Here is a 14,525-nt window from a genome sequence, read left to right as displayed (position 1 = left end):
TCCAAGCAGCTTTTCTACTAGTCAAATGTTTCCAATGTCACTGTGCTATTCTTTCAGGGCATCGATATTGTTTCCAGACATCAACTTTGACTCTGTGTACATATCAAAGCTAAATAACAAAGCTCCAGACCCTAGGCAGGATTTATTTACGGCTTACATAAACAGAGCCCTATATTAACTACAGTTCCGCTGATTATATTTGTTATAACACTATTTGTTGAAATCAAAGTATTGCCATGCTATTAATAATTTCTTAAAGTTCTCATAGCGAGCAGAATGGAATTTACTACAGCAGCGTTTTCTCTTGAATGCACGCACACTTACCCACATAATGCATATTAAGGGCCAAGTACTTGTACTGGAAGAGAGGGTTGTTGTGCAGGCTACTTCTTTGGATCTGCTGGAAGAATGAGCTGACGTCCCATCTGTACAAGACATCCAACAGCATGATGCTCGGGACCCTCAGGGCCACGTTTAATATTGCCTCCAACTTCTCCTTCGCAGCCATTCTCTTCCCTTTCCGTGAATTGGCAGCAGACTGTAAATAGCACAAGACAGAAGAGTAATCAGATCAATCTCCCTGTACAAACAGCTATTACTGATCATCTGAATGGGGCTTCCTGTGCGGCCACAAATGACTGAATGAATCAACCGAGTTAAAATTCACATCCAGACAGGACAGCTTCTAATGTTGCTATATGAAGATCAATTTGCTAGCAGTTTTCCACGAGGATACTGTAAAAGGGGGGCTGTGGGAGTAGGTTAATGACACAATAAAAATGGTCATAGGGTATGCACTGAACAAACCTTTATTCTTACTTCCTCTAATTCAGCACCCAAGTCCCCAGCCAAAGGACCACAGCGTACAAGATACTACATTGTGGTAAGCTACTGCATAAGCTTTAAAAACCAAACACCACCAAGATTCACGATCTCCCGTGAGCTATGCTATTTCTGTACACTATTTCTATAACTCTCAATGCAAACTGAAATAATTTCCAATACACAAACTTACAAAGAAAAGTTATTTGTGACATTCATTAACCTCTACGATTTTATACTTTATGGAATTGAGGGCTGGTGATTTCAAAGATTAAGATTAGTGACGCAAATATTCTGCTCATTTTAATGTAATTCCCTACAAGGAATCATACAAACAGAAGACTATATCCTCTCTCAGGAGTACCAGAAGGTAATTTAATTGCAGAGCTTGAGAGCAGAGTAGATGGATGATGCAAGACAACACAGGGCTTTTTTTTAAAAAAAAAAAAAACACTTTTTTTTTCCTCTTTCAAAATTGTAAGGGAAAAAAAAAGGTCCACAGGTCCACAACAGCATCTCAAAAGGTATATAGTCACCAACAGGACCATTTTAAAGAGCAAAAGGATCCGTTTCCACATCCTGTCAGAGCACAGCCTTCAGCTGAGCCCCTAAACGAAAGGTGCTGTTTAAGCACTCAGCCACCCTCCCACCCGAGGCTGTATTTGAAAGCCACCAGCTCCACACAGCCCATCGGAGCAGTGCAGCTGAAGGCCAAGGTGGGGATGATCCCAGTGAGTGTTAATCCACAAGCAGCCATTCAAACAGATGAAAACAATCAGCCCCAGCACCACCAGTCTGCAGCCCAGTTCAGGTTTAGCCTTTTCTTATTAGAGGGATGCTTCGAAAGAACTGCATCCCAGCCACCAAAACAGAAAAATCTACGCTTGGAACTGCACTTCCCAAGTAAGTTTCACAGGATTTCATTCAAATGGTCATTGTGAAATTTTTTAAAAAGGTAACACAGAAGCACAGCATGAAAGGAAGTCATGCTCACACACAGAAACCAAGAAACATTTCCTCCTTGTACAAGGACATGCACAAAGAATTGTCTGAAGTTGTATTTGTGCTGCCACAGACAAGATGCTACGAGAAAGGTGCACACCTAAAGCCACTCTGACACTTGTCAAGGCACAATGACAAAACTAACTCAGCTCAAGAAGCCAGGACAGATCGATAGCGAGATTCGTCTCGGTAAACCACAGGCTTCAGGGCTGCAGCTTGCCTTCGTCTAACCCACAGCCAGGTTATGCAAACACAGGCACCTTTTCCAAAAGCCCTACAGACCCCAAAGGCAGCACAGCCCTCCCTGGCACACACCACTCCACTGGGCATTTTGCAGTGCTTCCCAAGGGGATTCAAAGGCCAGCCACAACACTGGAAGATATTTAAAACGAAAAACCAAAATCATAACCAGAATAGCTTAAAGAACACTGGTGTTCAACATTTAGTGTGAATGAAGACGGAGTTTTAATGTATGGTGCTGAACAAGTGCAAGCTGGGACTTACACAAAGCATTTCAGCTGCATACTAAAATTCAAGCCTATGCTTAGAAAAGCTCAGAGGCACGCTGTTTAAAGACAATTCATATGAAGACATTTCAAGTGTCCTGTACCTTTTTTCCCCAAAAAACTCCTTGGTTTTGCCAAGCATGCAAAATTAATTACAGTGAATTAATTGAACCAAGCTTCCTCCTGCTTTTCGCTAGGTCGCTGTTCCAAGTGGATCAGGGCTTAGGGGTGGGCAGGAGCTGCCGTACAGGTTTTCACGCTGTCATGAAATTCCCCACATAAAGTGCCAACAAGCACCTGATTTCAAGTTATGCTCCTGTAACCAGCAAACCTCCTCTAGCCGACAGCAACAACCAAACACGAGACAAGAAGGAAGTTTCCACTTTCCCCAAGTACTCTGAATGCAGATTTCCGTGGACTTCTCTCTACACTCAAAATTAACTGAGGTTCTGCACATCCAAATTAAACAATCTTCTACATTCATACCTGCACACTTGAGAATATAAGAAAACTGGGAAGTGCAGCGTTTGTCACCTACAACAAACTCCAATTGCGAACTTGTTAAAACAAAAGCAAAACAAACTCAGAAAATCACATTCTCTTGCAATTGATGGGTATTAATGGAAATTAATTCATGTATTACAAGAAGCAGCCACTGAAACACTGCAGCATATTCTGTCACTGCCTAACAAAGCACCCAATGCTAATAAGAAACTCTTTAAAATTAACTTCAGTGGCAATGTGGATGTGTTAAATAAAGCCTCAGTTGTAATTGCTGCCAAGTTCTAACAGAATGTAATGCAGGCAAGCAACAAAGTCCGCTGCACTAAGCTCATTATATTGTAAAGAGCTCTCACAATACATTATTTTGATTGGTGTAAAAACAAAAACATTAAGCCTCTAAAACCTTTAGATAAATAATGATGACAAGAGTTGCTGGATGCTCAGACATTAGAGGAACACAGGCCATGCTTTAACATGACCAAAAAATGGACTTCAGAGCAGGACTGGGAAGCTGCGAGTTTGTGTACCAGAATTTTTTCCTGATGATTTCAAATGTCTTCCTGTTCCAAATCAGGACAAGAAAAAGCACAGTCTTGGGAAGAAATTCTGACTTCACCTCTTCCCTGAGTGCAAGCACAGCTGCGCTATTTGACCACAAACAGCTTTAAGAAGTCTCCCATCACAACTGATTAATGCTCATGGAAACATTCTTATTTTCTAACAACACAGCACTGCTCAAAAATCCCTTCCTCAGCTGGCACAAACATTTTGTCAAAAACATATTCCTCGCTAGCTTCAAAAACAACAGTAGAATTCACAAAACCTGATTTTATTTGCGTTTTTTTTTTTGTTTGTTTAAAATATTACAAATTGGTCCCTGCTAATTCCATTAGCAAAACAGATTAGCAGCAAGCTTAAAAAACTCTCAAAGACAACATACATTTATTTTCCCTATAATAGGAATTTCTTTCTGAGGCTCTGCCTTCACATAAAAATTTGCCACTTCGTCTGAGGCTGTGATTTATGCCCCAAACCAATGTAACTGATTTTTGCACCGATTCAATATAAAACTATCACATCACAGGAAACAAATACTAATAAAGTACAAGGGGACACAAAACCTGCATCCATTTATCCAAGCAGGTGCTAAGTCACACGAACACAGTTTCTAATATTTAGAAAAGCATTACACAGAAGCTACTTAATGTTTACTAAAACATATTGGAATATTTGCAAACCTAAGAGTTGTTCTGATACTACTGGCACCAAAAATCATCACAGAAAGATTCAGTAGCTCCAGCTGGGATCAGAACTTCACAACTAGACTGGATCCTGCAATGTCTAGTCTAACATCTGCGAACAAACAAGGCGCTCATTCTCCTGCAAGATTAAGACCTAAAGCATTTGGAAAGGCTGACACCATCACCCCCCTCCAAAAAATATATATATTTTTTTTCAACTTCCATTTTTCACATCTATGAAACTCTAGTGATTTTGCACACATCCATTAACAAGCAGACTTTGATCTGTAATCTAGTTTTGACTTTGAATACTTAAACGGAAGGTATTCCTAAATCAGGAATAGTTTGATTTTTCCGAAGGTTAAACACGGCTAGACAGATCTTGAAGAGGGGAAAAAAAATCTTGACTTGCAACTATAGAAAGATTCAATGTCACAGTTCAAAAAATTAAAATACTAAAATTAGTCCCAGAAGTGCTATATTCATGCATTTCTCAGAAGCCTTCTTCCCAAGTGCCTGTCCTGCTCTTGAGAAAAAAAAAAAAAAAAAAAAGAACTTGAAGTACAGAAGAATCCCATCCTCCAGAGACTTAAATCATCAGTCTGGGAGAGAGAAAACAGAGAAGGGAAGGAACAGGACAAAAAGGTTTATCAGATATACACTTAGAAAAGAATTTCCCTGTGTGAGCCTGTAAGGAAAAAAAAAACTAGAGCTCCGGAGAGTTATGTGAGTCACCGATCCATCAGAACAGCTCTTTCCCATGCAGTCAGCAGCAAGGAAAGCAGAAAGATGCCTTGCTCCTGTACAATTTAAACGAGGCCAAGTTCTGTTTTGGCTAACAAGGACAGCACTCAAAATTTCTGCTGAGAAGGCCAGACACAATGAGCATACCAAGCGCACTAATAAAGTGGTGAAACATTGCAGTCGTGTACAGTAAAGCTGTCATTAAGATCCGGTCAGCATCTCCAATAATACTGCATTTTCGTAGCTCACTACTGTAGTAATTTCAAGTAATAACCCTTGAGTATTTAGCATTCGATTCAAAGCTTTGGAGAGTGTCAGGTGGCAAACAGAGTACTCAATCTTGCCATGTGAGAAGTTATGAAGAATAAACAAAATTCCCCTCCCCATCTGGTTTGACAATATGGATTGCTGTAGAGCTGGAGCGGCGGTGGGACTGGAGAACTGCTATTTCCATCTAGAAAACAAATGAATTGCTAAATTCCTGCTCAGGCAAGACCCAATCAGCTATCAACTGAGAAATACCTGAATTAATCATTTCAACTAATGCACAATATACTTCAGGAATAAGCAACTTTTACTGCAAAATACGTAGGCACCACCTCATAGCTGTTCGTAGGGACATAAGAGAGCACACATTCATATTAAAGACATGCTAAAAACAGCAAAACAAACTAGAGACAGTTAACTCTATAGCAGAAAAATCTACATTTCCAACTTTCAATATTAGCTAGCTTTATGAGGAAGAAGAAAATCAATTCAGGAAATGAGAATGCGTATCGCGGCACTGTGAAGTTAAAGTTGCTTTAAAGATTTATTTCTGGAGTACTTTCATACACTGCGAGCAGTTCCAGCACACTCAATTATATTGCAAGTGGATTATTTATAGGCAGCCTGTAAAACATCCTGCCCCTTTTAGTTTTCATAACGAGCAGGTAAGACCAGGGAACTGAACTCGGGGACTAACACACAGTAACAAAGGTTAACAAATCCAGCAAGTCTGCAGAAAAATCTTTCTGTGGTTTCCTACATGATCAGCTCTCTGCCTGCACGTTACCGGTTCAAACTCGGTCACAATAAGAGGGGCTGCCTGTTTTTTAGACCACAGCTGTCCAGTTAAGCACCTAAATGACAGCAATCTAATTCATTAAATATATAAATAAATATATTTAAGTAAACTCTTCAGGGGAAAAAAAAATAGATTGAATCAACAGAAACCAAACTGCTCTCGGGTCCTTTTCAACTCTCCAGTTTCTTGTCGTTCCAAGGTTCAGTTTATTAGCTAGTTATTCAGCTTTTCTTTTTTTTTTTTTTTTTCCCTCCCTATCACGGCCATATTTGCAAGTCTACACCTACAAGCCTGCCTAACCACATTTGTATCAGCATATTCTGAGAAAATCTGGGCAGCAATCCCAAAGCGCCTCTGCAGAGGACAGAATACCCGGGGGACCTGCACACGGAGCAGTAATGACAGCCCAAGATGATGCAGGCTCTGACAACCTCCCTCAAAAGCTGGATCACAGAAGACCAGCCACGCAAGTAAAGCTCAGGTACCCCCACAAAAAACCTGCAACCCGAATGTGTTACCAGGATGCAGTTACATGACAGGATGAAATATATCCCATCCTCCACAATTGCTCATTTAGTTTTTAGCCATTTCAGATACAGACGCAGCCTACGTTTAGCGCCTGCAATGCCAACAACTAGCTACCCAACTGGTTAGAAGTTAAAATAGAAAATAAGACTTTCAAGATTTTCCTCTGTCAATACTGTAAAAGTTTCCATTGTTGCACCTTATCTACTTGAGTCCTTTAAATAAAGAGCATCAGTTTCCAGGCCTGTCAAATAGGCTGCTTAGCTTCCTGCACTAAGAGACTTGTGCGACAGGAAGATCAAACAAATGGCAAAAACACTTAGAAAAGTCCCTTTTAAACCATGTTTAAACTCAAGACAGGCAGGCAACTGAACAAAAAAAAAAATCCAGAAAAACTCCATGAGGTGAACCATCTACTTCTGAATGCTCCTTTCAAGCACGCAATTAATTACAAAGCAATAAGGCTTCTCTAAAATGAAAGGAAATGCTTTAAAAGTAAGTGCAGAGAGAAACCAACGCACAGATGTCTGAATCATATCGAAGGTGCTAGACGTGAATATGCACTTAAAAGGCAAAACTACCATGACCCATCCACTTTATAATCACATCAAACATTCCCAGGTGTGTCTGGAAATAAAAATGGATTCAGAAAGCGAGTAACCAGTAACCACCAAACAATAAAAGAGGCTTCCAGCAAACTGGAATAGAAGCCCTCTGCATGTACTCGTGAAGAGGAAGAAAACGACTCTGAAGTAGCAAATAGAGCAGGTTTTGAAGAGTGCAATGTGAAACACTAAGCAGGCTTATAGAGTTTTCCAAGGCACACCCATTCATTCAGGTCTTGCTGGCATGATGTGCCTCTGCATCTGCACCACGGATTCCAGCAGCTGAAGCCGAGCAGACACTAAGCTCCTTCCATCACCTCCAAAGGAAGGAATTCCCCAGGATTTCTTCAGACGCACACAGCTCAGTTCACCAGAATTAGGTTGCTCTAACGTCAGCAGTTCCTTCTAAGGCTGACATAAACAAGGTGAGTCCTGCGCTTTGGACAAGCAGCAGCTCGATGTTGCTAAGGTTTTTGATGATCCTCCTATATAGCGGTGGTCACAGAGATGCCTGTTCCCTAATGAGTTTAGGAATTAATAAAATTAAACCCTTTAAAGACGTAAGAACTTGGAAAAGAAATGCAGCCGACTGCCATAGTTATTAGAAGTAGCTGGAAACAAAAAGATAGCCCTGCACAGCCAGCTGATCGCTCAAGATAACTGCCACAAACGAGTCCCAAGTCCACCAAACAACTTACCAGAAACTCCTGCGTTAAAACCCGCAGAAGGAACAAACACAGCAACACCTACAGACTCCCAAGAAATATATATACCTATAATTTCACTGAGATCACAAGCAGCTAGCACTCAGGAGCCAAACCACCGGAGAACTCTCCCTTTTGCCAGCCAACGTGAGGCAGGCGATGCCGGGCTCCCACCCAGCACCCACCAGGTCCCCAACCCCTCAGTGCCACCCCGGGGTGCTGCGGGGGGGGGTCGCTCCTTACCTCAGGCCGCCCCCACCGAGCTGGGGGTCGGACAGACGGACAGAGGGCCGGACAGACCGACCGAGGGGGCGCCACGAAGCCGGCGCCTCGCTCAGCCGCCGGGCCCGAGCCCAGCGCCACAAGCGGGCCCAGCGCGGCCCCCCCCCCCGCACCCGCACCCGCAGCCCCCCACCCACCCACACGGCTCGGGCCGCTCCCCGCCCGCCAGGCGCCGCCCTCGCCCCCCACTCGGGGCCGCGCACGGAGGCAGCCGGGTGCCCCCCCCACGGGAGCGCGCACAGGCGGAGGGGTGGGCGATCACCTGAAGCGGTGGTGGTGGTCGTGGCCGCCGCCTCTTATTCCTATTCTCCCCCCTCCTCCTCCTCCTTTTTCTCCTTCTTCTCCTCCTGTCGGTCCCGCGGCGGGGGCTCGGCGCCTCAGAGCGGCGGCTCGGTGCCCGGTGGTGGCGGCAGAGCGGCTCCCTGAGGCACCATGGCCGCGCCGCGCCGCCTCAGGGCGCCGCCAGCGCACGGCCCCGCAGCAGGGCGGCCATGGCCCCGCTGCCAGCGCGCGCCCGACGCCCCGCGCCGCGCATGCGCGCACCCCGCCTCCACTGAGGGGAGGGGGGGGTAGCGCGGAATGGCGGCGGTCGCCCCCGCGCTGTGAGGGGGCACCGATGGGGGATGCGGAGGGAAGGGGTCGGTGCCGTGCCCTGCCCTGCCCGCCGGGCCCCTCTCGTTCTCGGCAAGGCTCGGGGTCGGATTCCGGTGGGATGTCGAGGCTGCAGCTCCGGCTCGGAGCTCCCCGGTGTCCAGGCTGCGGCCAGCCCCAAAAATGAGTCAGAAAAAGTCACTCTGTAAAATAAGGGTAGCGTCTGGCTGGAGGTTAAGAAGGGCAGATCTGCGGTTTTGATAATAGTCGGTGCTGGCCTTGTGTAACACAGCGCTCTATCAATGTAAAATATTAAAGCTGACTCAGACTGCTCCAGCGGTGTGGAACCTGTGGTCACCTTTGGTGTGATCAACCTGAAAATATCAGCTTTTTGTGCTGCTTTTGGCGTTTCTCAGCAGAAGACCTGCACTAAGGGCAGCCCCCCACAGCACAGACCAGAGCCAGAGCTCTTCACAGCCTGAGCTCATGACCCCCAAAACATCCCACCTTGGCTCAGCGCACACAGGTTGCACGGCCAAGCCCTAGTGTGAGCTTTTAAGTGGTAAGGAAAAGGTGAAACCCGAGAAGTAATGGTTTTGCCTTTAATACTTTAAAAAAAAAAAAAATTCAAAGCCACATTGTCTAGGACATGAGAAACTGCTGCAGTGAGGAATGAGGGAATACGCTGAACTGGAAAATCCTGTAGCTCACAGAGGTTGGGCTAGCCAACCTAGTAATTGCTTTTTTCCTGCCATCTCTAATGAGAACAGTAGCATTCACAGATATACATATTAAAAACGCTTAGCCTCAGCATAATGTTTTGAACTATGAGCAACAGATACTAAAATAAAGGCTTTGGATGTCTGTCTACGCTGCTTTGCAAAATGACCCTTCCCTCAGCACCCAGGGGGTTTCCAAACACCAGAAGAAAACAACAGTTTGAACTCGCCCATGTTAGTTTCTGTCAACACTGTGGTAGGGCTCGGCCCTACTGCATACACCAATGGTTGCATTTGGTGTTAACACTGGACCCTTCTCCCACATTTCTGTCAGCTCAGTAATCATCAGAAAGGAGACCAACCAGCACAACTTGACAGCCTTACCAAACAGAAGTACCACCTCAGCTCACTGATACAATTTTTTACAAGCTTCAGATTTTAATGCTGTTTTAAAAATAAGCTTTATTAAATATATTTAAAGCTTTTAGTTTAAAGCAATCAGAGAAGATGGGAAAACACTGGCTTCACCAGGCTCCATCCATCCCATTGTTCTGCCTGGCTCAGCCTACTCGCTTCTTTGTCACTATTATTCACTAATACTTGTCAGTACTACTACACCACTTCTTATCACAAGGAGTATGAACCAGCAGCTGTCATATAAGGCATAAGAATCTCAGCTCCATTTCTATGGAGTGCTTGTATTCTCATGCCGTACATGGGAAAAGAAAAAAAAAAATCACATGAGTCACTTCTGTTCTTTGTGGGCTTGGTTCAATGCTGACTGAAGTCAGGGGCAATGGTGTAAACCGTGGAATCTGTAAATCCTACTGCCTGTTTTCAGTGCTGCTTCTGAAAAAAAAAAATCAAGTCGCAGAGAGAATAACAAATTCACAGTTGTATACGTCAATAGGTTTTACTAGGAGAAGGAGTGAAAGTTTCTATTATTTCGAAGTATTTATATCACGGAAGTATTGTAGCAAATCACTGAAGTTCTTACTTCAGTTTGCAAGCAGACAATAGGAACTGAATGCCATTTTTGTTCATTTCATCATCTCTCATCATTTCATTCTGAAAACGTGTTACTTCACAAAAGCACAGGTTTTCTAATGGGCAAACCAGGTATGTGGCTTTACCACTGTCTTGTCAAGCACATCTTAGAAAATGTACCTTTACTTTGTTTCCTTTCTCTGCACTTTTAAAAACCTTTTCTGCTTCTGACACTGGCTAAGAGTTCCGAATTCAATGATTGTTTCTCTCTCATTATTAGCAGAGGCATTTGAACTCCAAACATTCAGTGATCAGTAGCTGAGGACTGAAGGGAGATACTTTGGTGACATCTCATTAAAACTTCCAAAAGACCTTCTCAGAGTTCAGACAATGAGGAAATTTGACTTGTCCATGTGGATGGACAACTGCCAGCTCCTCAAACTGCTTACAGAGAAAATCTCTCATAAGAATTCTCAAGAGCAGCCAAATACGCTGACGTGGCAGGACACTGCATGCCTAAGGTGGACAATAACATGGGCAGTTAGTTTTATTTGAAGCTTCTTTTACAAGCAAGTGTTTCAAGAAATATTCACAAATATATATGTTCAAACAAAAGAACATCTTAATAAGCAGTAGGTCAGACAAAAGTTAAACGCAAAAATTAAAATTATTTGTGAAACCTGATTTGGTGCCATGTGTACACCTTAATACACCAATGGCAGCCAGCCCCCAAAGTTTGTGTTCTCTTGTTGAAATCTTAGCCCGTTCACTAAATGAACAAATCAACCATATAATTCATGCAGAAACATATACCATGACTTAAGAAATGGGAACATTACTGGGCCCACAATAGACACATAGCCAATGCATTTCATTGTGATTTCACAGAATCACAGAATCACAGAATCACAGAATTTTCTAGGTTGGAAGAGACCTCAAGGTCATCGAGTCCAACCTCCAACCTAACGCTAACAGCCCTCCACTAAACCATATCCCTAAGCTCTACATCTAAACGTCTTTTGAAGACTTCCAAGGATGGTGACTCCACCACTTCCCTGGGCAGCCTGTTCCAATGCCTCACAACCCTTTCAGTAAAGAAGTTCTTCCTAACATCTAGCCTAAAACTCCCCTGGCTCAACTTAAACCCATTCCCCCTCGTCCTGTCACCAGGCACGTGGGAGAACAGATCAACCCCCACCTCGCTACAGCCTCCCTTGAGGTACCTAAAAAGAGCGATAAGGTCGCCCCTGAGCCTCCTCTTCTCCAGGCTGAACAAGCCCAGCTCCCTCAGCCGCTCCTCGTAGGACTTGTTCTCCAGGCCCCTCACCAGCTTCGTCGCCTTTCTCTGCACCCGCTCAAGCACCTCGATGTCCTTCTTGTAGCGAGGGGCCCAAAAATGGGCCCCTCGCTACCTGATCTTATCCCATAGCTCCATCACTGAACTCCTGCTCTTCACTATCTGTGACCCTATTTCCTAAGTCTCTTCCCTTCATATTGTCTCTTATTTTTCCTATCATTCTCACAGCTTTTCAGAGCTCTTTCGAGCAATTCAGCTAGTTCCAGTTTCTCAACTTCATATTTATTTTCACTCTCTTCAGGAAACCACTTCTGCAGTATCTCTGATAATTACGTATCTCATATAATTACATATATTTTTACCACTTCCTTAACTCTGAAGAGTGCTGACTCCCAACAAATAAACAGCTGCTGCGATTTACAACTTACCTAAGGGAAAGCCATACCAATCTCTGTATTGAGGAGCTAGAGAGCTGGGTGGTGATGTAAGGAAAGTGATGAATCACATTTTGTTCAGTGAACAAAAGAATCACAGTTCTCTCCCAAGATCCCTTGCCAGTGGGGCATAATCTAGAATACAAAGAATTGAAGTAAATAAAATAAAAATAATTGGGCTGAACAGTGGCAGAAGAATAACAGTCACATTCAGAAAATGGAGCATCATATGGTATACTAGTACAAACCTCTAGTATTTACAGCATCTCGCAGTGCCAACATTAATTAAATAATATGGAAAAACCTCCTGTGAGGAAGCTATGTAAATATTATTCTAACCTCAACTTTACTGATAAAGCAGCTGAGACAGAGACTCACTGTATTAGTGATAACTTGAAAATGTGTTTCATTTCAAACTGTAGACGTTGTCATGTCTCCAGCTGAGCTGCCAGCTACTAAAGCACATCACATTATTGAACACTGGAAATTCAGCTCTCAGTGTTTTGCCCGGAGTCACACAGTGACTCAGAATCAGAGCTTGCATTTAAACACTGCGCGTCCTAGGGCACAGTGATGGCAGTGTCCAGAAAACCACGCTTTCTGTTACATTTAAGTGGTTGGGAACAGCACAGAAGGCTCACGTGCAAAAATATATTGGGCTGGAACCACTTGGACAGTACAGACTTTAAGAGCTTGACCTTCTCAGAAATCATTGCTTTCACCACTGCTTAGTACAAATTACACAACAGAGAAAAGAGACAGGGAAAAAGTAATAAATCAGAAGACACTGTAGGAAACAGTAAAAAATGCTGAAAGGGGAACCCAAACAGCCTAAAACAGATGAAGAGAAAAGCACACAGGTACCAAGCTGTGTTAAGAATTCCTCTGTTCCAAGGGGAGAATATGGGTTCCCTTCTAGATTTTTTCCTAATGTGACTTTTCCTTCCTCCTTTCTCTGCTGGAATATACCACAGTGTAAACCCAGAGTACCACCGCAAAACAAGCTTCTCAGTACAAAGAAAAGATTCTGCTGTTTGAGCTCTGAATTGTAACTACATGGTCTTAGTCAAATTACTTTAACACTTTGCACTTATTAACCTTAGGATTGAGCACCACCATGCGTTTTCACAGCTGAGTTAAAGGACATATTTATCTGTGTCACATGAATGCTGTCAGAATCAAAGTATTTCTCTGCAGCACCTAGCACAAAGAAGTCCTAGTCATGGCTCAGGCGTCAGGTTACTAAAATATCAGCATCACACCAGAAATAAAATACCATATATGCTTTTTTTTTTGCTTTTTTTTTTTTTTTTAAATATTTCTCAAACTGTGGAAAAACAAAACACAAACGAACGCTACTGCCTCCTTTCCACAAGACAGCTTTCTCAAAGCCAACCAGAAAATTATTAAAGTATATTAAAAAGATTAGAAATGGAGAGGTGATCACACTATGTATCATTTTCAGAGCCTGAATTTTTAAAATAGGCCTGGAGGGTGCATAGTTTTATGACAGGGTGTGACTTTAATTACTACTTGCAGCTTTGGAAGCTTTCCAGCACTACTGTACTGTGCTGCCTCAGTGCGGAGGACAACCGTGTGTCATAAAAGGAAAAAGAAAACCCTTCGTGACTGGGATACATACATACTAATTGGTTTTACATGCATTGTGCAGTCAGATGCTAAACCTGACATGAGCAGTCACTACAGTAATCTCCCATTCGTACTGGTCTTTTGGAAACCAAGTACTTTTATGCTAAAACCTGAATATAGAACACAACTAAAAGTATGTATCCGGGCAGGAAATACATAAAACTCATACCTAGTCAAGGAAAAAAAAAAATGGACTGCAGTAAAACAGGCTTCTACAGTTTTTGTTTCTATGGCACATTGCTGAGGTTTGCCAGGCTAAGAGCAGCTCCTCAGGATCCAGCAGCCCCCAGACAACCTGTACGTGCTGCACAGCTGCTCTCCTGTTCTGGTCCCCAAACATAAAAGAGATCAGGTTTTTGAGAGGTCTCTACAGGACGAGGCCTGAGATGAGAAGACTGCAAATTTCATTTACACCTCCCCCCTTAATTTAATTCTCCCCTGGAGCCAATAGAACCGCAGTCTGTATAATCTGCACATGGTTACACACAGGTAAGGACCAGGCCGTACCGCTGACCAGCTTTATTTCTAATTTATTTCTAACCAGTTCCGCAGAGCAGAACACCTCGCTGCCCTGTACAAAACGCATCGCTTCCCCTGCTCCAGCCTCACAGCACCGGGCGGCTGCAGCTGGAGCCGGTTCCCGAGAACCCTCCAGTCCCTGGGACAAAAACCTAAAAGCCAAAACGCCAATAAAAATAACAAAAAAGCCGATTTTCCCTTCGGAAACCGCCAGGAGCGGCTCCCGACCGCTCACCGCCGCCCGCCCCCCGTCGCCCTGGCGACGCCGCCGCCCGCCCGCAGCGCGGGAACGCGGCTCCCATCCGGGCGGCCCCGCTTCCGGCGGGC

General features: G+C 43.8%; 1 protein-coding gene across 1 annotated transcript in view; it reads right to left on the bottom strand.

Moving 5' to 3' along the window:
- Window positions 1–8,491, bottom strand: part of RNF145 (ring finger protein 145) — a 44,509-nt gene extending 36,018 nt beyond the window's left edge. Inside the window, exons 1-2 of the mRNA XM_032196934.1 lie at window positions 8,264–8,491; window positions 325–538 (exon numbers count right to left, since the gene is read on the bottom strand). Coding sequence (XP_032052825.1) covers window positions 325–508 — 184 coding nt within the window. The 5' untranslated portion in view covers window positions 509–538; window positions 8,264–8,491. The remainder of the gene's footprint in view (window positions 1–324; window positions 539–8,263) is intronic.
- Window positions 8,492–14,525: the final 6,034 nt, after the last annotated feature.

The sequence above is a fragment of the Aythya fuligula genome, chromosome 14 (genome assembly GCF_009819795.1).
Source record: "Aythya fuligula isolate bAytFul2 chromosome 14, bAytFul2.pri, whole genome shotgun sequence".
Lineage (NCBI taxonomy): Eukaryota > Metazoa > Chordata > Aves > Anseriformes > Anatidae > Aythya > Aythya fuligula.
The sequence above is the reverse complement of the archived record's forward strand: the minus strand, read 5'-3'. Positions and strand labels throughout refer to the sequence as shown.